Source organism: Podarcis raffonei, chromosome 10 (assembly GCF_027172205.1).
Source record: "Podarcis raffonei isolate rPodRaf1 chromosome 10, rPodRaf1.pri, whole genome shotgun sequence".
Classification (NCBI taxonomy): domain Eukaryota; kingdom Metazoa; phylum Chordata; class Lepidosauria; order Squamata; family Lacertidae; genus Podarcis; species Podarcis raffonei.
The window spans coordinates 47274084-47301318 of record NC_070611.1 but is presented as its reverse complement, the minus strand read 5'-3'; the positions used below and the strand labels follow the sequence as shown (position 1 = coordinate 47301318).

The window sequence follows — 27235 nt, the reverse complement described above, 5'->3', positions numbered from 1 at the left end:
GTCCAGCTCAACATTCAAGACCGCTATATTGATACCTGCTTGCATATGAAGTTTACTGGGCCAGTCACACATACACTCTGTCCCAGCTTACTTTATAGAGTAGTTTTGAGGATAACATGGATGTTCTCAATACATACCAACCTTCTAGGATGAACGTCTAAATAAAAAGGTAATCTGCTTGGTGAGGTATTGTGGATTTGAACCAGACACTTCGGGGAGAATCAGATAACGAAGAAAAGGTAGGGCAGGACCATTGTACCTTTAAGAAAACCTTCCTACCTGCAGAATGACTCGTGGAGACTGGGAGTGGTACCACAGGGGGATCCCAAAGAGACTAAGCAATGCAGTCTTGGTCTCGTAGGTTTCTGAGCACCGGGTGCTGATAACACTGGCCCCTGTAGTTAAAAAGATATGCGTGAAGGAGAGACACATCTTTTTGCCCTCTGCTCAAAGCAGTAAGAGAGCTCATGCAGACAGCTGATAAATCTAAGAGAGATTTGAACACTCCTTTAACATTCCCCACTCCAACAATAAGATATTCCCAAACTGCAACTAGGCTATTCAATGCATATTTGCATGCATTATTCTGAATGGGCAAATTGGGGTTTAGGGACTTTTCTTGGGAGAGGGCAAAAGCTGAATCTTGTGGGAGAGACAGAAGAGACAAAAATTGCTGAAATTTGAGAAACAAATAGGTGTGGATATGCAGAGGGAGAACCCTTTCAGGTTTTTCAGTTTATAACTGAAATTGGCAACAAAGTTTTAGGTTATTCTTTGCCACCATGAGGGCTAGAAGCATGATTGTTGTTGTTTTTAACGTGAAATAGAAGATTCTCAGACACTTCCTTCCTGCAGCAGGAAGGAATCAAAATCATTTAATCAACATTATGCCAATTCTAGCTCACGGGCCACCTTTCTTGACAGCTATCAGGACAGAAAGACCAGCGTAGCCAGGGTTTGCATACCTGCAGATTCAAGAGCATAATCAACCATTCCAATGCGATCATCGCTGTAGCGCTTCAGGGCCTGGTTGACAATTTGGTGAACTTGCTGAAACAAGACAAAGGGAATGAATGTAAGGCTAGAACTCAGGATTCCAAAACTTATTTTCCAGTTTTGTTCTATTCTGCCAGGCTAGAGGTAAACCGTGCAAATGGCAAGGCTACCTGAGGAATTCAGGCATAGCTTTGCTGGTGCAAATCCTGAGACTGGTTGCATATCAGTGGTGCATCAACACACCACTAAGACATAAGACCTGCACCGTATGGACTGGTGGGGCTGCTGTGCCAAAAATTTGCCTGGGAACATCATGCCACATTTTTACTCGGTTGAAGAGGCATAGGGTGATATCAAAAGTTAGTGTCATTAATTTCCATGAGTAGACCCATAGAAATTAATGGACACAACTTAGTCATATTCATTAGTTTCAATGGGTCTATTCTGAGTGAACTTAGTTGCACATTACCCATAAATTGTGACTTAACCATTCCTTCCTGCCTTACACACTACACTGTTAGTGACATCCTGAAAAATAAGGAACTGTCAAACCCTGCAGAGCTGATCACTATTTTGTCAATAACCGATACTGCCTAGGATGAGAATTGAGGCTTAATATCCAGCAGGCAAATATATTAGCAAAGTTAAGAGTTATTAGTGTGTCAGGGAGCAAAGGGATGGCTGACGGTGCCACCTAATGGATGGCCGCTGATATGCCACTCAAAATATTGCTTGCACTGTTGTCAAAGGTATGGAATCAATCACAGAGATGGAAGGGACCCGAAGGGTCATCAAGTCCAGCTCCCTGCAATGCAGGAATCTCAGCTAAAGCATCCATGACAATTGGCCATCCAACCTCTGCTTAAAAACCTCCAAGGAAGGAGAGTCCACCACCTTCCGAAGGAGACCATTCCACTGTCGAATAGCTCTCACTCTTAGAAAGTTTTTCTGTACGTTTAGTTGGAATCTCCTTTCTTGTAACTTTACGCCATTGGTTTGAGTCCTACCCTCCAGAGCAGGAGAAAACAAGCTTGTTCCCTCTTCCATGTGATAGCCCTTGAGATATTTGAAGGTGGCTATCGTATCTCCTCTGTCTCTTCTTTTCCAAGGTAAACATACACAGCTCCTTCAACCACTCCTCATAAGGCTTTGTTTCCAGACCCCTGCATCATCTTGGTCCCCCTCCTCTGCACTCCTTCCAGCTTGTCAACATCCTACTTAAATTGTGGTGCCCAGAATTGGACACAGTATTCCAGGTGTGGTCTGATCAAGGCAGAATAGTACTAGAACTTCCCTTGATCTGGACACTATACTTCTATTGATGTAGCCTGGAATAGCATTAGCTTTTTTTTGCTGCTGCATCACACTGTTGGGGACTGTACTTTGTTAAGGGTGCTGGGAATTGTAGCTGTGAGGGGGTGAACTACAGCTCCCAGGATACTTGAGGGGAAGCCATCTGCTTAAAAGTATAGTGTGGCCGTGAAAAGAAAACCAAACCCAGGGTAAAATTTGTACCCCTGGGAATTTTCAAAGCTTGGAGCATTGGGCTGGTAGGTTTGGACATGGCTGTGCTGATGCCATAGGACATCTGGGTTGAGAAATGGTCTGGAAGAATCATGAGAGCAGAAGGGAGGCAGGGAAGAGCCTCAACAAACTTGACTGACTGGTTCAGCCCTGAATAGAAGGCCTGATCATTGGCTCCTTCATAATGATAATTGGCATTTATACAGCATTTTCAGTGTTCACAGCACAACCTGCACATAAGTCATTCTTTAAGCAGCTTACAAAGCCTTGCCCCATATTGCAGATGTGGGGGTTGAGAGCCCGAGTTTATGGCTCAGCTAAGGCAGGTGGAGCTGGAGACATTTTAGATATTGGAGACCTACTTTGTTTTTTTTACTAGAACCTTTAGGTCCAGCAACCAAACTCACATACAAATACATATGCTAAGAATTAAGGTATACAAGTAAGCCCATAACTTACATTCCGGTGATCGCACCTAAAGCCAAAATCGCGTGTCGTCTAAACACGCTGGGTGCAATGGAGTAGGGGGTTGCCAGAGTCTTTCCCCCCAGATGCCTGCCCCCTTTAATTATTTTAATTTGCCAAGTGCGTAAAGGTGAATGCGCACAAATTAAAAACACACAAATTGCAGGCTTACTGTACTAAGTATACTAAGAAAGGACACAGACTGAGAATTAAGAACAGGATGGCACTGAGCACGTGTTCAGTCTAGGACAAAAATTCACTCCTAGTTTCCCACAAAGCTTTCTTCATTTCTTCAGCCAAATTTAGTGGGGGTGAGGTATCCTTTTCATTGTTTCTCCTCAATATTACTTTCACATTCCAGAACTCTAAATACACACACACAAAAGTAACATTCTACATCACCATCTTAGCATCATTCTTGGAAATGCCTTTGTGAGGAGCCACTTCAGCCAATTGGTAAACGAATTCTCACCTCTTCCGTTACTCCTATGACGCCCTCCCTTTGGAGTACCACCCCGACATCTCGCGCAGAGAGCCGCTGGTCCTCAGAGACTTTGGCAAGGATCTTCTGCTCCAGGTTGAGGAGCTGTTCCTCTAATTCTTCACGATGGAGAAACAGACTGCCTGTCCCGTCCCTTTTAGCCTGGGATAGGAATCGGCTGAGCCACACTGGAAACTGTATTTCCACCTGAAATCCAACAAAGAGAAGAGCAGGTTTCATAAACACTTTTCCTCCTGTGAATTGCAGACCTTCTATGGAGAGAACGTAAATAGATTACTGAGAACAAGCAACAGCTGCCCTGGGCTCCCTTGGGAGGAAAGGAGGGGTAGACATTTGTTAAATAACAGCAACAGCAGTGCTTCCACCTTGGAAGATTTGATCTAAGGGGCATGATGGGTGGGGCAGATATACTTAACAAAAATGTTTGTAGCTTTTCATCTTTTGACATCTTTTAATTTTGACATTTTGCTGATCCGTGGGCTGGACACTGACCTTTCCCACCCCCTGCAGGCCACTTTGTCAGATATGTGGGGCTGCCTACCTGTCATTTACCTGATGTCATTGTGACAACAGGCGACAAATTTAATAAATATTTGGAATGCATTTGTCGAAACCATAGTGACACATGAATCAACATATACTTGGGGGAAACAATAAGCTTATATAGTTTTGTAATCTTAATTATATTGTATGCTTATTTTGTTTCTGCTGCTTTCCTCTGCTTTTAAAAATGTTTCTGATGTATCCTCTCCTTTTTCTATTCTTTTTTATTTGTTTATTTACTTTAATTTACTATAATAATATCAATAAAATATAAATAAATAACTTCAATGAGATGTGCTTTCAGCACTAATCAGGAAGCAGGGCTTGCTGTCAGCGCCCATCAGTAATGCACTTTAATCTCCAGACTGTTCCTTTGCAGCCATGTTCTTACCTGCCACACATATGACACACCTCAGATGTCAGGGGAGGTTAAGTGTGGTTTGGGGAAAACAGCCTTGCAGGAAAAATTAGGATGTCCGACAGACTTAATTTGGCCCTGAGGCTCTCCATGCCTGGTTCATGTCTACTCCTACATAGAAAGGAGCAGACCTCCAGTTCCCTGGCTATACTACACTAGAGATAAAAGCTTTCCAAGAAAGGCTTAGCTATGAAGGTCACTGGGAGACCTTGGACTGGAATAACAGGTTTATTGCAAGACTTAAAATGCAGAGATGAGAAACCATGTATATCAGCTTGAGCTGGAGGAAAGGTATTAAATAAATGATATATAAAATAAAATGAACTTACATCTTCCCGCATTTCCTTGATCTGTCCTGGCAAAGAATCCACGTGTTTTGACAACCTTTTCTGATCTGAGGCCAAGACCATGAATTCTTTTTTCAGGCCTGTCAGTTGCGCTTCCAGCCTTTCCATCTCCTTTTGGAAATTACCCATCAGACCTTCTTGTGTAGAGCTTCAAAAGCAAAATGAAAATGCAGGTGCTTCAGAGTCGGTGGTATCTTTAATTACCTCCACCAATAATGTTCTACAAAAACTATGTTCGGCTGTGAAGATCAGTCAACAGCCACCCCATGAAAATTAACCCATACCAGACAGCCTAATCCAAGCTATGTACCACACCATATATTTAAAGCACGTTCAACGTATATTTAAAGCACATGCATTTCATCAAAGAAGCCTGGGAACTGTAGCTTAAGGGTGCTGCGAACTGTAGCTCTACAAGGTGGTGAAACTACAGTTCCTAGGAACTTTTGGAGAAAGTTGTGCTTTAAATGTGTGTGAATGTGATTTAAATGGATGGTGTGGATCTGCTCTGATTTCCAATATGTCTTGTTTGCTGTCGATCTCATGGATGTCTCTTTGTGAGACTGTGGCTGCAGGGAGGGATAAAAAAATCAAATAAATAGTTAAGATGTTCTGAATGTAGGTAATAGGGCAGCAACTGACTATGCATCTTTATAAGTACTTGCCATAAAAAAATAGCACATAGTTCCTAGTTGATCTTTGACTGCAACAGGACTTAAGAAAAAGCACTTTCTTAAAAGCACAATGGTGCAAACTGCAAATGAATTAAAAACAATGATGTGCGACCCCCCGTCCAATCTCCTAAAACCATATTTCAGCCACTAATTACAGGTTTCAGGGCCAAACAATCAGGTTTGACTTGTAATATAAGCAAGTATTACAAGCACTGAACATGCATCTTACCAGCTCATTATATGTCAGCATCACTACTTAAAAGGTGATAAATTGTATGAACAGCATTGACAGAAATTCTCAGGTTATTCATGCACCCTGTTATTCCAAGAATACGTAAGTTTCACTTTCAAGTTAAGAACAATGTCACTTTAAACACAATTCTCTCAGGTTACATGCATTCCTGGCCCTCCTGCTATCGTAAGACAGAAACTGCCATAGGAGACAACTCTTTCTTGAGGATGCTCAAATTACCTTTGCCACTGTGAAGTCATTTGGAGCATCCGAGTTTCTGTCTCCTGTGGGAGAAACAGGACACAGGTCAGGAAATAGAAACAAAGCAGAATAAAATCCATTGTTTGTGCAGTACCGTGTGTGTATCTAGAACTGGAGGAGCACAACATGCCACAGCAAGGGATGGATGGATGAATCATAACATATCTTCTATTTGAACCATTCACTTCTTCTTTTTCCACTTCTCAGTGGGTGAGCAGGGGTTAAAGCCATCTGCAAAAGTGCTCTTTGAAGAAGCACCATGCTTCTCATTTAAGTGAGTGAGTGAGCAGGCAGGCAGTAGGAGAGAGCAGAAAGGAGCCTCTTCTCTCCAACTCACCACTGGCTACATAGGGGAGAAACAAGAGGCTGCTTCAAAGACTGCTTTTGCAAAGTGCTTCAAGACAGACCTTCCTCACCCCCTGCACTTCTGTTTCAGCCTCTGGAGAGAACAGGATGTACAGCCAATGCAGGACTAAGCCTTGTCCTTCTGCCCATCAGCTGACTTCATGCTCCCCCACTGAGTTAGCCCCCCCCCCTAGAAGTTTGGCTTGCATGTCTCATTTAATTAAATAGAGCTAAGCACATGGTTAAACCTCTCCCCCCCTTAAATTAGTGGAAGATGTGCTTAAGATCAGCTGCATCACACCTAGTAATGTTTCAAGATGCAGTGAAACAACTGAAATAATCAATGTAAAGGTTATACATGTTTTACTAAAAAGTGAAAACTGTAAATATTCTATTTGGATTAAAAACGGGGGGAAACCCACATTACAACTACAAGAGCTGTTAAGACAGTGGTTTCAGCTACATGTAACAAGAAACCATGGTTTAGTGCAACATGAAAAAGTTCCAGGAAGTTCAAGCACAGGTTCAGGCACTTCCTCCTCCTGTGCAGTCAGGAGGACGACTTCTGGGAAGGACCACATCTCAGACATAGAGCATCTGCTTAGCATGAAGAGGATCCCAGCTTCAGTCTCTATCATCCCCCAATAGGGATGGAAGAGACCCCTTGTCTGAAACTCTGGAGAGCTACTGCTAGTGTTGACAGCACTGAGCTAGATTGGGCAACTGTCTGACTTGGTACGGGCAGCTTCCTATGTTATTCTGCAGAGTAATTTCAATTTCAAAGAAATGTCATCTTGTAGTGTTGTATGAGCAAGGATTCTTGGCTTACACCAAACTCTGGTGAATGTCACAAGAAACCACCAAGAAGCTTCAAACCACGGTTTTTGAAGCTGGCTTGTTTAACCAACCAGGAATTGTTTTAAGCCAGGATCCTTGGTTCGTATGCTACAACAAGCCAATATTCTTTGAAAATGAATGCAGGTGGTATGACAGCCTTCCCTAAACACTGCATCCTTAAAATATGTAGTCAAGTTTTACCTCTGAAGCCTGGGATACTTTCTTCAAGAGACTGTCAAAATCCTTCCGTAGCTGGGATCGAAAAGCATCCAACTCCTTCTGTAGGGAGACAAGAGAAGTAGTATATAGCTTTAAAAACAACCACAAGTTTGATAACTGATTAATAGTTTGGTTTTGAATTTGTTAATCAAACAAACCAATGAACCAAAATATTGACATATTGCAAAACTGCAATTAAAGCTCCAGCAAGTAATTTTTGTGCCATTACTTACAGATAAATTGCGTAACAATCTGTTTTTTCAAGCATTTGCCCTCTATGTTGTTCTGGTAGAAACCTCCCCTTAAGATCCCACTTGCTGCTGCTGTTTGCTGCGAACAGCAGCTTCAGGAGATCATTTTTAGGTGTAAAAATGGTGCAGGGGAAAGGCTTGACCCTTCTCCTCCCATCCCATGATCCTGATCAAGACTGAGCAAACTGCAACTGCTATTTTTAAGCAAGGGTAGGGAGCAACATGCAGAAGGAAGACATGTTTAATGTCAATGTCAGGGTTGCCCCTGAGTGAGTGCCCTAGAGCCATTTCTCAGAAACCTCTGAAAAACAAGGATTGCAGACAAGTTAAATGGTTTCCTGAAGCAAGAGCGTTGCAGGGTTTCATCAGGAAGCTACAGGACATGCACCGATTGGAAACAAAGTAGTATGTCCACTCCAAATCTTTTGCTGGCCCAAGCAACATAGAAAGTGAGATTGTGTATAACCACCCCGATACCATGAGCACAAATCGTCATGAATGCAAAAAAGGGATCCAGGCTCTGGAAATTAAGTAGTTATGTGCACAAGTCAACATGCTTGCAGTCCTAAAGTCAATTCTCCCCCTTGATGCCAAAATGTCCCCTTCATTCTCTGTTCCTGCCCTACCTGGAGGTGAAGGTCTGACTCTGCACGGAACTCCTCTCTCAAGATGGTTTCTCGTCGTCTCACCAGCCCATCCAGAAGCGACAGGGTATCGTCATGAGACAGAGCTGCCCCTTCCATAGTCTTTTCCCCTCTTTGCAGTTCCAGCACTGAAACTGCACCTTCCAGGCTCTCAAGATGTCTCTCCAGTGCCTGAAGCCGAGACAAAACCTGCTGCTGTCCCTTTTAAATCCAGGGCATGGGGGGGGGGGGAGAGAGAGAGAGAGAGAGAGAGAGAGAGAGAGAGAGAGAGATGCAGCTACATAAGGCTACTATCACCATAATTTAATAGAAAGAATCTAAAATGAATCATGTAAAATGCTCTCTGCACCCCTGACACACTGCAGCTCCCAGAATTATTTCCTTTCAATGTATGCTGGGAATGTATCCTAGGCTTCAGATACAACAAGGCTCTTTCTTTGTTCTTGGAATCATAGTTGGAAGGGACCATGAGCATCATCTCTTCCAGCCCCCTGCAATGTGGGAATCTTTTGCCCAATGTTTGGCTTGAACCCACAACCATGAGATTAAGAGTCTCATGCTCTACTGACTGAGCTACCCCTTGGATTCTTAACCCACCATAAACAAGATAAAGTACCCCTGACAGTTAAGTGCAGTTAACGACTCTGGGGTTACGGTGCTCATCTCACTTTACTGGCCGAGGGAACAAACGTTTATCCGCAGACAGTTTTTCTGGGTCATGTGGCCAGCATGACTAAGCCGCTTCTGGAAACCAGAGCACACACGGAAACACCGTTTACCTTCCCGCTGGAGCAGTACCTATTTATCTACTTGCACTTTTTTGGTGTGCTTTCGAACTGCTAGGTTGGCAGGAGCTGGGCCTGAGCAACAGGAGCTCACCCCGTCGCGGGGATTTGAACTGCTGATCTTCTGATTGGCAAGACTTGGGCTAGTGGTTTAGACCACAGCACCCCCCACCATAGTTCCCATTAGAATTTTATGACCATCTTAACCCCAGGTTACAGCTCAGCAGCAGCCAACAGCAAAGTATATAGCTCTGCATGACTCCACCTATGTATACAAGAATATAATTATATCCCTGTGAAGCAAAGAGGGAACTCCCTAGCTCAACTCAGCCTAGGAGTGAGCAGAAATGTTGCAGGGTATCTCCTACTCATGAACCTCTGAGATCCACATAGTACTCACCTCTGAGAATGCAACAAAATCTCTTGCTTCATCTCCCTTTTTGGTAACAGGAGAAGACAGCTTCACAGATCCCCAAGAAAACACAGATGGGTGGAGTCCGAAGGGGTAAAAATACCAGGCACCTAGATGTGATTAGTAAGGAGAGTTCAGTTACAGTTGGGTTTATCTGATAGGTCTTTACCCGGCTATTCTGTCAAAGCAGATGCCCAGTCTGACTTACAAAAATCTAGTTAAATATAAACTTCAGAGTATACACCAATATTCAAATGAGGGCTTAGGTGGGTAGGCTGATTTATACAACTCAACCTCATAAGACCAGAACATACAGTCCCTCAATGAAACGGATTGGCACCACAGTCAGCTCAGGACGGACAGAAGGAAGAACTTCACACAAATTAATTTGGCGAATTCACCATAAGATGTGGGAATGGACACCAGTTTTGGAACCAGTCGTGGTTCTTCTAGCTCAATGCTGCCTCCTCCCATGGCAAACCAATCCTTGCCAGCCCAGCCAGCATGGCCAATGCTCAGGGGTGGGGGGGAAGTTATAGTTCAGCAGCATCTAGAGAGCCCCAACGCTGGCCTTCCCCCACCCATCCTGGAGATGCCAGTGGTTGAACCTGAGACCTTCTGCATGCAAAACGTGGACCCCTACTGAGCTACAGCCTCTCCTCAGAAGGGGAAATTTAAAAAAATTAAGAGATCAGACAGAATCTTGGAGGATATTACTAACACAAGCTACCAGCAGAGGTAGCAAAATTGGAAGCCCAGTGTTCAGATGCAGGCAGATAAAACACAGGAATAATTGCCATCATGCCCTGCCTGTGAGCTTCCAGAGGCATCTAGTTGGCTGCTGCAGGAGGAGGAATGGTGGGTGGTCTGATCCTGCAAAGCAGTCCTTATTACACTACAGTTCTCCCCTTCCTGTAAGGAAGTTGGTGAATAACTAATCATTAAGCAGCGCTTATTGATGTGCAGGAGGACCTTGACAGCAATATGGAACTCACCGTAGCCAATGGCAGTCAGGAGCAGCAACAGGAGCAGCAGCAGCAGGAGCTTCTTCAGGATTGGATAGCTCCTGGGCATCAAGGAGCAAGAGAGAAAGGGAGAGGATAAGATGCAGTGGAATTCCACAAAGGCAAAACCTGACAAAGCAGCGGAGCAGCCACTGTCTATGGTCAATTTGCCCTTCCTCATAATGTCTACCATACGGGTGGGAAAATCTTTTTGCAGCCTGAGAGCCACATTTCATTCTGGGCAACCTTCTGGGGGCCCCACATGCCAGTGGTGGACAGGGCAAAAGCAGGGAAAACAATGGATGCAAAGTTTACCTTTGTACAGTGTGCTAAATTTCTACATATGCACTACCACAACCCTCTCTAACCTCCATCCAGGGAAGCAAGAGGCTTTATCCAAGTATCAGGGGTGCAAAGTAGAGAGAGTGAGGGGTGGGGCCTGGGAGAGCTCTGATGGCCACACAGTGAAGCACAGAGGGGCACATTCAGATCCCAGGCTTGTGGTCCCCCACCCTTGGTCTACCACAATGCAACATGTTGCAAGTAATTATTGCACTGCCCCTCTCTGAGACTGAGATTACTAACCTCTGGACTACCACAACACAATGTGTCAGCCATTAGGCTGTGGGCTTTCCTATCTGTCAGTGCAACAGGAGACGGGGAAATACGCAACATGACAACTTCGCACAACACTTTGTGCTATAGTTGCCATTAGTGAGAAGATTAATCAAAGAGAGCTAGATGGGCAGTAGCAGTTGCAAGTCTCTTGCAACCTGTAGCTCCAATCTCAGCCCCAAATACTGGGTTGCATATGGTGACCCCTTAGTTCAGCTGCCTCCAACCTGTTGTCGTCCTCCTCTCAATGGTGTTGGGACTCCAAACTCCCATCAGCCCCAGCCAGCATGGCCGACAGTCAGGGATGATAGGAATTGTAGTCCAGCATCAGCCATGGGAGAGGCCATTCCAGCAAATAAGGGGCAGCCTGTATGACGTCAGAAAGACTGCACATATTTATTTTGTTTATTTTTCAAATGGCTAGCCCCCTAACTTTCAAAAGAAGTTCAAGGCACCTAACAAATTCTTCATTCCAACCACACAACATACAAACTATTTATTATTATTAATTAATTAATTAAATGTATATACACAGACTGACTATAACGTGTCATTCCAAGTTGAATAACAAAATCAAAATAGTAATGCCACTGCAACCACATCAAAGCTAAAACATCAGATACAAACCAGAAAAAGAAAGAAAAATAGTTCAGCATGGCCAATTTTCAGGGAGTCAGAGTCTATCAACTCCTGGGGAGCAAGAGGCTCCCACTCCCTCCTGTAGGGCAAGCTTTGGAAACCCTGTTGGCATTTGCACTATTCAGCTCCCACCCAATTGCTGCCTCTCAGCCAGTTCAGAAATTGCTGCCAGCCGCATTCCTGAACGTTCCAAATTCTCTGCCACACTGACCGTGTTAAGACGAAGACATCCAGCAGGGAGGCTGCAGTGGTCAGGCGGTACCACGCGGTCCCCATCCACCAGTATAGCAATCCAAAGACCCGACCTGCAAAGTCACCAGAGCAGCATGAAAAACAGCAACAGGCCATGTCAACAGATCAGCTTGTTTCAAGATCTAAGACTTCATTTCCTGCTCTGGCAAAGTGGTATAATACCAGCTTCCCTTCACGCACTTCCCATCTCCCCAATGTAGCTCATCGGAAACAGGTCTTGGCACACAACTTCCTTTATTCGCTTGCCATGTAGGCAGATCTGGCAGCAGAAATGGCAACAGTCAGAGAAACCAGAACATCTAAATCTTCTGCAATGCTCCCACTGCTGTCCTAAAAAACTGCCCTTCTGTTACAGGAAAGTCAGGAGGAGACTCCATCGTGAAAGGGTTGAATTATATCAAGAGATTTGATTCCAGCTCTCTAGGCTGGATGTGACAGGAAGCCAATTTGCTTAGCAATGCTAAGACAATAATGTTATCACTAACTACTGTTGTCACAAATAGTCATGTAATTGTATTGGCACAAAAAGATCTTCAAGAGATGTATGGAAGCCCAAAGGGAGGGTGTCTGCTGCATCTCTGCTGGGAGAGTGTTCTACAGCACTGGACCAGAAACACTAAATGTCGGATTTGTAGTTGAGGCCAGCCAGGCCTCTGTAATATGATGGACAACTAGCAGTGTGATCTCAGTGGGGGTAGAAGGTCTCAGGCTGTCTTTTCATTTCCATTTGTTAACTTGCATAATGAAAATCACTCCTCTAAATAAAACACTTAACAACTTTTCCATTTACCTGGTGATGTAAGCACCAGCCACAGAAAAGAGCCAGCTTTGGAGATTGCATTCCTCAACACAGAACCAGAAGTGTTCTGGTCCAAGTAGGTGTGACCTGCAGGAAACAGAGTATAGGTTTGTCAGCAAACAGGGCATCACTTCTTCTTCCCTCCCTCACACACTTTGAATGTAAGGAAAATACATTATTTCTTTATGATTCTATTTCCTTGGTTTCCAAAGTAGAAGAAACCTGTCCAAGGAAACAGAGGGGACTGATAAAGCATTTACCAACCTGCCTGAGTTTTAAGAAGTGCAAGGGAAGCTTTGGTGGTGGTCCCTACACCTAGTGAGGAAGGGGGCACATGGGTGGGCCTTCGCTGTGCTGGCCCCACACCTTTGAAACAACCTCCCTTCTCAGGCCCATGCAATCACAACACTGTTGTCATTTTTTCAGCAGGTGAAAACTCACCTTTTTTGCCCTGATGTGGGGTGAGGTGTCTTGGGCATAGTGGCAAATTCAGAAGAGCATGGTTCCTTCATTATAGTCATACCCATGCCCCCTCACAGCCTCACTCCTTCGAATATTGTACAACCTTCTAAGATTATACAATAGTAATAAAAATTAGGGATGCCTTGCAACTATCAGCACAGACCTCCATGTGCTGCCCTTCAGCTAGAACTACTGTTTCCTGTGCACATAGCTCTCTCCTTTGGAGTGACTTAAGTTGTGGTTCCTGTGAAGTTCCATTGTGCATAACAGAACTTGCACACCATTCTCTTCAAAATGAAGCAAAAATGTGCTTTCAGTGTTCCTTCACTTTGGAGCATACAGCAGCTAAAAAGCTTCCCTTTCATGCTGATCGGTCAGCTCTAGGATGCTGGAGACGCAGATCCGCTGCAGAAATAGCAACTGGTCTTGCCTCACCCCCACAGAACCCTAGAACACAAGACCAGTATGGGCATCTAAATTCTTGTCGCTGCAGCTCGCTTAATTGAATTGGAATATTGCATTATGTGTCGTGTCGTTCTTATTTTATTGTTTCTTTTTTTACGAAGGTGAGCAGCCTTCCTGCAGCATGAGGGAACGGCGGGTGGGTGGGAGACTGATGCCAGAACCAAAGGTTTGCCAGTGTGTGTGAGGAGCTGCAAAGCTAGGATGACACTACAGGCAAAGGGCCATTGTGAAAGGGTTATCTCTGTTTTCACCACAAGAGACATAAAAGCAGTCCATGCTGTGGGACAGGGCTTGGTGCAAGAAGATTTTTTTTTTACATGAGTTTTCTCTCCTAGGAGGTTTCTCATTACAGAGCATCATTGCTACTGCCTTGGGACAAAGAGCACTTCTGTACCTGCATAATCATCCTCAGAGGAGTAGCCAGATGATGAGGCGTAGGTGTCGTAGGTTTTCCTTTCAACCAGCCCATTGATTTTTTTACTGGACTCCGAGCCTCCAGTACCTCTCCTCCTCCTTGCTGACAACTCCTCGCCTGGCCAGGAAAGAGGAACTTCTTTAGGAACATAGGAAGGTGCCTTATCATACTGGATCAGACCATCAATCTCAGTATTGTCCACACCAGGGGTGGAGAACCAATGGCTCTTGGGCCCAATCTGGCTTGCTAGACCTTCTGATTTGACCCATGAGACAAATTTGGGCAAGCTACGCCCACCTGATGTCAAATTAGCCATTACCTCCCTTAACTATAACCTGTAGCCAAGGTTTGTCCTACAACTACGGGCTGTGATTAAAGAGAAGAAACCTTAACCACAAACCTCAACTAAACTGTGGCTTGGCTGCCATCCTGCACCAACTTAAAAAACCTGGGGAAGAGCAAAGCGGATGCAAGCTCTTCTCCAGATGTTTTGGACTCCAACTCTCAGCAGCCTCAGCCAGCGCAGCCAACGGGCAGGAATGCTGGGATGCCCTAAACATCTGGAGGGCACCAGGTTGAGGAAGGCTGGTGTATTTAAATTCTTTTCCTACTTTTCCTACTTTGTTCTTCAAGCTAACAACATCGCACACAGCAATACCATGAAATTTACAGCACAACCATTTAGTATACCTAGAATCATAGAACTGTAGAGTTTAAAGGGACCACAAAGCTCACACAGTTCAACTCCCTGGAATGCAGGAATCTTTTGCCCAATATGGGGCTTGAACCCACAACCCTGATTCCTATCAATATAAATAGAGCAGTCATAATACTATATAATTCTAACAGAAAAATATACATATGATCTGCAGAGCAAGCAGATATAAATATTTCAGAATAAGTAAGAAGTAGCTGAGGAGGGTGCTAAGCAACCATATAGAACCTCTCTACAGCTTATACTGGGTGGTAGACTGGTATCCCCCCCCCAATGTTGGAATGATGGGAGTTGGAGTCCACCAACATCTGGAGGGCCACGGATTCCCCAACCTCGGCTTAAGCGGAAAAGAAATACTCACTCCAGTAAGAATTGCGGTCTAGTGGATCATCCAAGAGGGCGCTGCTTCTGCCAGAAAGTCCCCTGCCATCTCCCAGGTAAGATTCGCTGACGACAGACTCGCTATAATAGGAGGTGGTATGGGCAGCAGGGTTGCTTCCCAGGCTAGGAGCCGGAGATGGCCGCTTCACACTGCTTGATTTCCTTCTCAGGCTCCGGCTGCAGGAGTAAAAAAAGGAACACACTGTCATGCCGATGTGTGTCAGTGTGATAGTGGTTAGAATGGTGGACTAAGAAATGGAAGAACCAGGTTCATGTGGGAGTGGTGCATCTAAAATGCTACGGAAATAGTTAATGTAGCATATAATTCTATGATGTCACTGCAGTAGGCAGCTTTTTCAGTTACGTCTGTTATCAACTGTAGAGCGTTAGTGAGTTTGTTGTATGCTGCTATGTGCCTCAGAAGTCTGTAAAGTCTCATAAGTCTGTCAGTCCAAGATATATAAATAAATGCATGTAAATATGTGTTAGTATACTAGGTAAAATAATGTGTTATGTTTAAACCCTAAACAGAGTGCCTTGTGCAGTCTTTTCTAAGACAGAAAAAGAGAACTAGGTATATCTTTTAAAGGGTCAAACGACCTGGGGCAGCTTTCGCACATATAAACCCCCACTATGTCATGAAACAAACTGGTTGATTGAGACCTTCTCAAGCAAGCCTACCACCAGGGATGGGTGAATCTGACCATTTCTCATTCTTCCAGTCTTAAGTTCAGTTCTCCGCACTTCCATGTCAGTTTGGAGTTTTTATTTTAAATTCATCAGCATTGTAGTGCTAATTTCTCCTAATGTACACATTTTTGTATCCAGTTCTGTTCAATATGCACATTTTTGCAAAGCAATTTTCTCTGATATATGCATTTTTGTATGCTATTTTCACAGTTATGTATATATTCCTCTAATATTTGTATTTTTGGACATATTACTTGGCTGCAGAACTGTACCGAAGAATCCAGGGAACTGCAAATTTTGAAGGATGGCTGTGTTTTGATTCTTGCATTTTGGAAAGTGTGAATTCAGCAGGTCAGCCCTAAAATGCAAACTTTATCTACTTTCTCTCCCATTCCTACCTACCCCACAGGGTTGCCATGAGGATAAAATGAGAGCTGGAAATAAACCCACAAACGCTACCCCGAGTTCATCAGAGGAAAGACAAGATACAAATTTAATCAATCAATAAATGTGTGGGAAAGGCAAAGCTCACACACATGAAGCTGGTAGTATGTAATGACTAAACTCTCACCACTTAACAGACATGCATCTGGGGGCTGAACTTAACAGGACAGAAAGAGAAAAGGGGAAATGATGCATGTTCAAGGTTAGTGTGGATCTGAAAGGGATTAGAACTGGCTTTTGAATGTCCATTATGTGGCGATAATTGTGCACTGCAGGTGGGTGAGATACTCTGAAAGGGGAGTAAGCTGTAAACTTGGTCCAGGGAGGGACTGGTTCAAATCCCTGCCTAGCTGTGCAGCTCAATGGCTACTAGTAATCATGGTGGCTGGCTATGCACTACCTGCAGTATCAGACAGTATGCATATGGAGACCAGTTGCTGGGGAGCATGTGCGGCAGGTGCTGTTATGCTCAAGCCCTGCTTGTGAGCTTCCCAGGAGCATTTGGGCAGCCACCATAACAACAGGGACTCTTCTTACTAGGCGACCTTGGGCCAGTCACACATTCTCAGTCTTAGCTGCCACATGACATTTTTGTGAGGATAAAATGGGAAGGTGGACCCATGTGCACTGGAGAAAGGGTGAGATAAAGATGAAAGCAACAAGTCACCAACTACCATTTCTGTATGACATTTGGCTTGCTTTTGTTTTTATTAAAAAGAATCTCTGCAGAAGAATGCAAATAAGATCATGCACAGATAAACTGCAAGCCCCAAGTTAAAGCTATTTAGAGACTCAAAACTTTGAAAGGCAGGCATGCAATAGCCACTGCAAAATGCACAGACTACCTTTTGCATATCTGCAAAACATCTGCTGAAACATTCCCCCTTCTGCTTTGATCTTGCAGTGGAAGGAGCTGCAATTGTACAGTTTGCATAAGCCTGAAGCCCTTTCCCCTCTTTGTTGAACAGATGATGGAACCCAAAGAGGGCTGGGTGAAATCAGGTTGGGGGCTCCCATGCTCTATACTGTACACCCCAAAATATTCTCGGATTATGGGGATTATGGGGCATGCTTGATGCTCCAAGTGGGGAAAAGATCCTAGAACAAGTTTCTCTGTGGGTGGCTTTGTTCTATTCCTTTTCTTATGCCAGCATTGGAGCAATGTCTCAGTCCAGGCACTTGTACACACTATACATGCTTTGAACCATATCACTGACGGACTGTGGATGAACTGGGGCAACCCAGAAGTTTAAAAATGTGTTACGAGGCCTGAAGCTTTAAACAGGGCCAGACAGCCTTTTTTGTACAAGGGACACATTTTCCTGGGGCAATCTATTGGGGGGCTGCCTACCACTGGTCATCAAAACTATTGGAGGTTAGCTCTCTCAATCCCGTGCAGGTCTACTCAGAAGCAAACCCCACTGGGTTTGACAGGGTTACTCTCAAGTAAGTATACAAGGGAGCTTAATACAACAGATCAATACAGCTAATGTTCTGGAAAGCAAGTGAAAGCAACTCCTTTCTGACTTTAGTGTGCTATAAGCACATTCTCATATCCTTCCAGTTGTTCTGAAATTACATAGAAAGAGGGGAGACACACTTTAAGAAGCCAGGCCAGAAAAGAAAAAAAGAAAAGAAAAAAGGAAACAAAGAGGAAAGGAATAACCCCTGACAATATAGAAGAATGAGGCAATTTCAGGAGCCACAAAATTGATATTGAGGCCACAGGTTGCCCACCCGCACTTTAAAATTTCAAGAATAACCTCACCAAACCAGTGGCTCATATTTGCTGTGGTATGATAGATACGTCCAGTCTCACCTCTCTGTCTGTAGATTAGGTGTGACGGTTCTGAAAATAGCCACTGAGGGATCAACAACGTGTTTCCATTACAGGAAGAAACCAGAACATGGTTTTTTCATGCAGAATTAGGAGAAATGCCCAGGGTAATACAGAGATATACAACTTTGCTGCTGAGTGCATTTTTAAATAGCACAAGCAGCTATTTCTGCCTGGCCTATTTAAAAAATGATTTTTAAAAGTTGGGGGGAGCAGAGGCAGATGACAACATTTCTTAGCTGCCTACAGATCTTCTGCAAAGCGAGAGGAGATGTGCTCAGCACACAAATAGACTGCTCTGCTTGCTCTTTCTCCCACCTCTTACTTCCTGCCTGCTTCCTCTGCAGCAGCTGTGGTTTTCCTGGATGGCTTAGCGTCTAGCAGCTGCTCGTGGTGGAACAGGAAGGAAGGAGGAACGGAAGAGCCCTGCTGGACTAGGCCAAAGCCCCACCTAGTCCAGCATCCCTTTCCCACAATGGCCAACTAGATGCCTCTGGGAAGCTCACAAGCAGCGCATGAATGCATTACCCGCCCCACCACCCGCCTCAGGAGCCAGGCAATAGCTACTCCTAAATGGAAAATGGGGTTGCCAACTGACTGGGCCAGGGGTGAGGGGGAAGAGAAAAATCCTGACAAGCCATTTGCCTGAAAAACAAGGAACACAGCTTCCCCTCACCCTCAGCCTTTTTTGTAAACTGAACTTCTTTGGTCATGGGGAACCTGTGGCCTTGACCTGTTTGTGGACTCAAACTTTGAGAGAGAGAGTGAGTGAGTGCAGGATAGTGGTTTGAGTGTCACTGCACTTGTCAGTCAGCTCTTCCACCTTTCCTCCTCCTCCTAAGTACAGAGGACCAGTAAAAAAGGTTGCAGCCAGCAAATAGAGGCCACTTCACATGGTGACAGGTGTGGTGCAGTGGTGAGAGTGTTGGACTAGGCTCTGGTTCAAATCCTCCCTCAGCCGTGAACCTTCTCTGGGTGACCTTGGAAAGCATCTCTCAGCCTAACCTACCTCACAGGGTTGTTGTAAGGATAACATGGAGAGGAGGAGAGCAATGTATACCACCTTGACCTTCATGAAGGAAAGGTTTAAAAGCAAAAATAGATAAATAAATTCAAGCACAGTGGGCACTTGTAGTGGCCAGCCCATGTGACATCAGTTATGGCTGGCAAGCGGTTGAACTCCCTAGCTGTAACAAGCAATAACTTTTTTTCATTTTAAAGAGGATAGGTTTCTCTTTTTTTCATGGTGCATTTTGTGGCTGTTTTCTGTGGCTCTTGCTTTTAACTAAGCCACCTTCAGTCCCATCAAGGAAAAAAGGCAGGGTATGCATGCATGCATGCATAAATAAATGTTTTCCCCATACTGTGCCATTGTAGTGCTAAGCTACTGCTACTTTCTAAAAGTGAAACGTATAAAGCAGGTTTTGAAAATGGGCCCTGTCAAGTTTTTTTTTCTTTCAAAGCAACGTAAGTTTCCCACAGCATAACCGCCTATTTGTGCCAACTGACTGCTGCACCGTACATTCTATAAAAGGCTAGGATGAACTCTAGTGCTGCACTTAATTTTTAATAACACATTGAAGGGCCTTAAGACTTCTGTAATAAATTTGTAACTTTGGAAATGTCACATCCAGCAAAGCTGAAGAACTAGAAAAATTACTTCTCCTGTACTGCAACCCTTCCTTTCTCCTCTAATCAAGTAATGTGCTGTGCATCAGACAAGGTGTGGCTATATTGCTGCTTGGGAAAAAACTGTGGAAACAGGGAGGGTTATCACAAGTCAGATGTGGGAGAATGTGGCAAGAATTATACTGGAATTCTGCGTAGGAAGAGAATCAAGTTGAGTCTTCTAAGAACCACTTTGAAGGATGCAGAGTTAGAGCTCTGGGCAATATAGCTGTGATTAATATTGCAGTTAAACCTGTTTGGGTCCCGCTTGATGTTAACAATAAATTTCCTAAAAATACAGCAGTGCTCAGATTTGAAATTCAACCATGCTTCAGCTCTATAAATCTGATATCCAGTTTGAGGTCCGAATACAACTTTCGGTGCTGAAAATTCTCAACCAAATGTCTAAAAGCAAAATGTGATTTTTCAAAATGCAATATCTATCTAATTTGTGAATTTGGATTGCACCATGCAAACTGCTATTAGTTTCTCCCACAACACAAAATGCCTCTTCCTATCCCCAGCTCATGCCAGTTACATATCACATGCAACCCTTGGATGTGAAAGGCAGCAATAACAAGCTAATGTTTTATAATGAGCTGCAGAGAAACTTGGCAGTGCATCAACGTTTAGGAGGGAGGGAAAGGTGTGGGTTCCCTTTTGCTTTGTTCTGACTTACCTATCAGAGCCATCTTTATATAGGATGTGCTGACTACCCAGCAATGAACTCCCTCCACTATTACTGATGTTGTCATCATCTTCATTTTGGTAATAACGAACAGTTCCAAGGCGCTGGCTTCGTCGGGACATGGTCAAAGGAAAACCACCAGACCTTTGTCAAGATACCTGGGGAAGCAATAGAGAGAAGAGAGCATAAGGTCCACAAACTCAGCAGCTGGGACAGCCACAGTAACATTCCGCACTGTGCAATTAAAGCACAAAGCTTCCCCTAAATAAACTTGGGAAATGCAGTTAAGCCTTACAGAGCTACAATTCCCAGCACTCTTGAAAATCTACAGATCCCAGAATCAGGCTCATGCAGAGCTAGTCTGGGGTCCAGGACAGGAGTCTTGTCCTTGGCATGACAGCGTAAGTTTTAGAGGTGTAGCAAGAATATAACAGCCACCCTGATGGATCACAGGGTTGGAAAGACCATGGGGTCATCTAGATCAGGGGTGGGAAAGCTTTTTCAGCCCAAGGGCCACTTTTCCTTCTGGGCAACCTTCCAAGGGCCATATGCCAGTGGGGGGTGGGGCCAGAGGCAAAAGCGGGCTGAATAACTAAATGAAAAATTTATGTCTGGACAGTAGGCTAGTTTCTACGCACTCAGAGAACCCTCTCTAGCTTCCACTCAGTTGAGCAAGTGGCAATATCAGAGTTCATGGCCACATTCCAGACAAAAACATTTGGGATTCAATCACATACTAACAAGTTTAGGCTGGTATGTGTGGGAGGTTTCGCACAACAAACCCATTTCCTCCCCCAAATCAGACCTTTTGTGATAAGGAAAGCAATGGAAAAATGCACTGGGCTAACACTTGCTTTGACAAAATGTCATCTGACCACCATCCAAGCAGATCAGAATGAATGCTCCACAAACAGCTCATCTGAAAACACTCGTAAAAGGGTTACTGATGCAGATCTACTAATTCTACTTGAAACAGGAGGATTAGGGGCATTGCTACTTGTCCAGCAGGAAGAACTGCGACCTGAGATTTAGAAGTTCCTGCTACCTTACAGGCCCCTTCACTAGAGCCTCCGTCTGGCTGGCATGAGCACGTGAGCTCAACTTTCTAACCAGCAGACATATGAATCACATGCTCCTTTTCAGAGCACCAGGAGCCAAAACTTGGCAGGGAGCTGCAGAGCTCTTGGCCAGGAAAAGAACACATGTCCCAGGCCAGCCAAGGAGAGAGCCATCTCAGACTTAAGTCAGGCTCATTTAGGTGACCCTCTGGCAGCGGCTGTATTTATACACCACCAGGCAGCCGCCCTGCAGATTTGCCTGCCAAGATGCAAAACAGTCCGAACAGCAGAAACCTAGCCTGACTCTGCTCAAATATCCACCCCTTATACGGTTATAAAGTCTGCCTCCCTGGCTCTCTACAATCACAGCAACAAGCAAGCAGTCACCAGGCTGTTCATAGGCAACACTTATGAAACTTCAATAACAAAACCAGTCAAATCTCGATCATGTTATGCCAGCCTGCGTTTGTAATCCTGCACCACAGCTATTCTGGGAGATGCGGCCAATTCTCTTCAGGGCTACATTGGCAAAACGGCGCCCTGACAGTTCACATGCTTGCCTGCAGAAGATCCCTTTCCCTGGATCCTTGTAAAAAAATTATAAATAAATCCCTTCCCTCCACAGAAGCAGGATGCTCAAGCTGTTCCTGTACTTGCCTAGAACTATACTGCAAACAGGGCTTATTATGCTCCACACACCCCTTTCCATCATTTTACAGCAGCCCACAAGAGACTCCTCCCCACTCCATGTGGGCGCAAAGTAAAGAGGCATTTACATCAAATCCCAAAGAGCAAAAGAAAAGTACAAAGGCATCTGTTCAGTGCTATTAGGAAACAGCACTTATCCCTGGGGGGATACAATAGAAAGCATGTATGCTAACTCCAGGGATCAGTTTTGGCCTCCTTTCAGAACAGGAAGGGGAAAAGCAGCAGATTATAAGGGACCTCTGTCAAGTTACTTCCTATGCATGTGCCAAACTGCCTTGCTCCTTCCTTTCTTACCAAGTTTCACCCCCACCCTCCCCCCAATAAGGAGAATGACTGAGACATCCGGGGAAAAGGGAGTCCTTTCAGGGCCCAGTTCAGGTTTTTGCAAAGGCAAAAAGAAAGAACAGGTCCTGAAACTTGCTCCCAATGTAAAGGCTGACTCTCTAACCTTGGAACATGTGCAGAAGCCACTGAACAAAGTATAACAGCAAAGGCTGTCAGTACAGTACAGCGGTTAGTGTGTCAGACAAGGACCTGGGAGACCAGGGTTCAAATCCCCACTAGGCCATGAAGCTCACTGCCTCTCAGCCTAATCTACTTCTCAGCCTAGTTTGACACTGTAACCACTACAACACACTGGCTGTCTTGACAGGAACTGAAGTCCAAATTGTCCATTGTCATCCGCTTCCCCATCATGGTTGGACAAGGACTAGTGGTAGCGGCCGGGAATGTGTTCAAATCCTGTCATGAAGTTACCTGGGTGGCGTTGGGCCAGTCACTTCACTCTTCCAGTCCAACCTACCACAACAGAACTCAGGGTGCCATTTTACCCTCACAAGTTCTGTATGGGGAAGGGGTGGAGTAGCAAATATAATAAATAAAAACACTCTTCAAAATAGTCCTGTTTCCCCCCCTTCCTAATAATGAGCCACCACTGAAGTCAGGCTTTCAAGTGGGTATGAACCTCCCCACCCCCTTTAAAATTCTTTCGCTTGTCGACTGAGTGCCCTCAGACGGCCTCCCATCAGATGTCAAAAAAATAAACAACTATCGACTTTTAGAAGACATCTAAAGGCAGCTCTGTTTAGGGACGTTTTAAATGTTTGATCACTTTCTTATTAATAATATCAATATTCTGTTGGGAGCCACCCAGAGTGGCTGGGGAAACTCAGATGGGTGGGGTATAATAAAATTATTATTATTATTATTATTATTATTATTATTATTATTATTATTACTATTATTATTACTCCTCCCTTCAGCCCCTGCCAGCACGGCCAATAGTCAGGGGCGATAGGAGTTGTAGTCCTGAACTTTATGGAGGGCGGGCACCAGGTTGGCAAGGGCTGCCGTTGCGAGTTACCGGTCGCGGACTAACGGTTTCTGAAGGGACCACTCAAGCCAATTACAAACAGTAAAAGAAAGAGCGAGCGGGACCCGGGAGCAGATCTGAGGGGGGAAATAAAAACGAGCCAGTCGAATGAAGCGTCCTGAGCTACCCGCAACCGGCGGCCAGGCGGGGAGGGCGGAGGGAGGGCGTCCTCAGGAAGTCCCACCCTGCTCCCTATTTCTCTACCCGCTTCGCGTTGCTCCCTGCAACACCCTCCTCCGGCGGCGGCGGCAGCCCCTGACTTCCAAGAGAAAGTCCCGGCGAACTCGAGGAGCGTTACACCCAAGCAAAACATGCCAGGGATGGGGCCGCTCCCCTCCTCAACGCGTCTCCCTGCCAAGGAAAAGTCCCTCCGATCTGCCGCAGCTGCCAGTGCCTCGCGAGGACAACAACAAAAGCAGCATGCGCGAGGCGGGTCGTCGCTGCTCCTTGCAAGGATGGGGGGGGGGGATAAGCCGAGAGATAAACGGCGGAACAATTCGGAGTGTCTTTTCATATTGTTGTTTAAACGGGGGACATTAAAAGAGGCGGCAGAAAAGGAGGAGAAGTGGCGCTTTGTTCCGGGCCAGGGAAAGAAATCAAGGCAGGGCGGCTGAGCGCGAGGGGGCTCGCCTGGGGTGACTTCTGGGGAATGGGGCGGGGAGGACTTGGGGCAGCAGCGCAAGGGGAGCTTGACTCTGGGGCAGAGGAAAAAACAAGACGAAACAAAAGGGCGCCACCTTTTTTTCTTCTCCGGTCTCCTCTTGTCCTCTGCCTCTCCAAGCCGGGATTCCTCCTGAAGCGCACAAACTTATCCCGCAAAGCGCCCGAGATGCCGACAACAATACGGATGGGAAATAAAAACCCTCAAGAGCCCTTTTCCCTCGCGGGGATGTGCGCGAGGTCAGCTTGGTGGATCCTTTTTGCAATTAATTAAGTTAATCCTCAGGAGCTGCTGCCGCCGCCTCCGGTCCCGCCTGCTCCGAGCGCTAAAGAGAAGCCGCACGGCGACAATATGGCCCGGGTTTTGTGTGCGTGCGTCTGTCAAATCCCAGCAGCGGGAGCTTATTGGCAAGAGCCGCACCTGACCTACGCCGTCAATCTCTCCCGACGGCCTGCGCCCATTGGAGGGTTTGAACAAAAAGCACGCGTCGGGCCCGCCTCCTCGCCAGCTCCCTTTCCTGGCTTCAGCTGCCCGGTTGCGTAAGAGGAGGTCGGCCCCGGCGGCGGGTTAAGCTGCGACAGGCGGTGGCTCCGCCCCTCTCCTCCGCCCCGCCCCTTGGAGGCTGAGCGCGGAAAGCGCCTCTAGCGGGCAGAAATTACAATAAAACACTGTAATAGTAATACAGTACAGTATTTTAAAAAATTCCTCGAAGCGATTGTGGGGAGCGCCGCAAAAAAAGTCCAGCAGGAAAAGTGAAAGCGTATTTATTTTTATTGCAATGCTGTTCGGTAGTAGACTTCTCTGGACGGGGAAGAATAAAATGAAACAGCTGAGATATTCTTCCTCGTTAACCATGATGAATAGTTCTGACGAAACTCGAAACCGGACGCTTTTTTATTTTTTAGAAAAGCATGCTGGCCCTAATGAAAGTATTGCTCTAATGTGGAGCTCATGGAGCATCCTGTCAATAAATCATGTTGAAAGTGGAGGGGGGTGTAAGATACAAATACTGGTCCCCCAGGACTTAAGTCCTAGGACCCCTTCTGAAATAAAGTCCGGGCAAAGTTGATGAAGCAGCAATATTTTATTGAAAATAGAGACTTGCAAGGTGGATGACCTGAAAAAGCAGGCACACACCAAAACATGAATATATATATATATATATATATATATATATATATATATATATTCATGAATATATATAAACCCTTTTTCCTGAGCGCAAGTCCCTCCTTCGCTGCCCACTAAGAAAGGGGCGTGTGAAGTTTACACCTATCGCGTCCGCCTATTCTATTGCAATGTCAAATCCAACCACCATTCACTTTCCCGTTCCCCAAAGCCCCTTATATACTGTTTTTAGCAATACAGTAAAGCCATGTTCCTTTATTTCACTGAAGCATGTCAATACCTTGTTTTCTTGGTGTTCTTCTTAACCACAATTTCTGTAAAAGCACATAACACCTGTTCTTTCTGCTAGCATCTTTAACCACAATTTGTTCCACAAGCTATATTAGAAAGCCCCCAGATAAAAATCCCCTAACCATTATAACCATATGACCTTATGACTTTTATAAAAAAGCAATTACATAATAAGAGCAACATTTGTTTCAAAAAGGCAGTAAAAAAACAACATAAATTATTTCAGGGGAGAAGAGATTTTTGTTCACCTTTGGTGCCTCAAGTTTCAGGACAGATTAAAAGAAATGACTTCCTCCTGCAGTGGATAGTTAAACTATGGAACTTGCTTCCACATGAGGCAGTGATGGCCACCAACCTAGATAGACAAATTAGACAAATTAATGGAGGAACAGACTAACAGTGGCTACTGCCACAATGGAGGCAGTAAACTTTTGATAGCAGTTGCTAGAAGCCACCAGAGGGGAGAGTGGTCTTGTGCTCAAGTCCTGCAAGTGGGTTTCCTCCAGGCCCCTGTGGTTGGCCACTGTGAGAACTCAAGCCTTAAATGCCAAAAGTGCATGGAACACTGTTTTCACTTAAGCACAACTAAATGAATGGACTTGTTTTATTTAATTTATGATGTGTGTAAGTCCATCAGTGATTCCTGTTATCCTGAAGCACACGTTTGTGAGGCCAAAAGAGCAGGGGAAGAAAATAAAAAGTATAATCAATAATCAGTTTGCAACCAACAATGTATAATTTGCTCAGAGATTAGGCATGGATTCCCTGTGGCAGCCCATCTTATAGAAATACCCAGGTACCAAATGTTGATGACTTCTAGGAAGAACGGAGGGAGAAACCAGGAATGTTATCTGGGTTCTGCAGGCTATTGTGGTATCATCAGAGCTGGCCCACCCACCCTGTGGAAGCCTCAGGTGGCAGAAGCGCAAGAGGCAGCACCCCACTCACCCCACCGCTTCGGGAGCACTGAATTTCAGTGAGAGGGGGACGTTCCAGTGGTGGGATGCTGCCTCTTGCACTCCAGTGGTGGGGTAGGAGTGGGGCAGGCAGTAGGCAGCATATTCCTGTTTCGTCTCAGTTAGTGAAAGGGATGGGCACCCTGGGGTATCATAAATAAATATACCAATTACACCCCTTTTCTGACTCCTGTTTGCATGACTTCTGTAAAGGGAATTGGGGGTTGCTTGTGCGTAAAAGGTGCTGCAGCTCTAGGCAACGTTGCCTGGATAAACCTTTCCCTGGCTGGACAGCCCTTTCTCCATGACTGTCTCAGTCACTGGCAGAATCCGTCAGTGGGCATTTTCTGAACTTCTTCCAACATAAAAATTCCTTCACTCCAAGTCTCCGCCTAGCCTCTCTGCGTGGAAGTCTCCTGCGCAGAGTGGGCGTGCCCAACGGAGGTCCTGGGCTCTCCCTGCTGCTCTCTGTGGAAGAGTCTCGGAGCCCTCCCTCCGCAGTCTCCTCTTGCTTCCTGGTGTCCCTCCTATT

The 27235-nt window shown here is 45.2% G+C and overlaps 1 protein-coding gene across 2 annotated transcripts in view; it reads right to left on the bottom strand.

Moving 5' to 3' along the window:
• Positions 1–24781, bottom strand: part of SUN2 (Sad1 and UNC84 domain containing 2) — a 28253-nt gene extending 3472 nt beyond the window's left edge. The window contains exons 1-15 of one of the 2 annotated variants that reach the window (XM_053407302.1): positions 24405–24781; positions 20521–20687; positions 15183–15379; positions 14086–14223; positions 12756–12851; positions 11925–12018; positions 10451–10521; positions 9444–9565; positions 8241–8459; positions 7346–7423; positions 5942–5985; positions 4778–4943; positions 3458–3673; positions 966–1050; positions 280–395 (exon numbers count right to left, since the gene is read on the bottom strand). In XM_053407302.1, coding sequence (XP_053263277.1) covers positions 280–395; positions 966–1050; positions 3458–3673; positions 4778–4943; positions 5942–5985; positions 7346–7423; positions 8241–8459; positions 9444–9565; positions 10451–10521; positions 11925–12018; positions 12756–12851; positions 14086–14223; positions 15183–15379; positions 20521–20651 — 1773 coding nt within the window. In that variant the 5' untranslated portion in view covers positions 20652–20687; positions 24405–24781. Of the gene's footprint in view, positions 1–279; positions 396–965; positions 1051–3457; positions 3674–4777; positions 4944–5941; positions 5986–7345; positions 7424–8240; positions 8460–9443; positions 9566–10450; positions 10522–11924; positions 12019–12755; positions 12852–14085; positions 14224–15182; positions 15380–20520; positions 20688–23871; positions 24055–24404 lie in introns of those variants that run through there. The other variant, XM_053407303.1, reaches the window with a different exon arrangement.
• Between the last annotated feature and the right edge of the window lie 2454 nt (positions 24782–27235).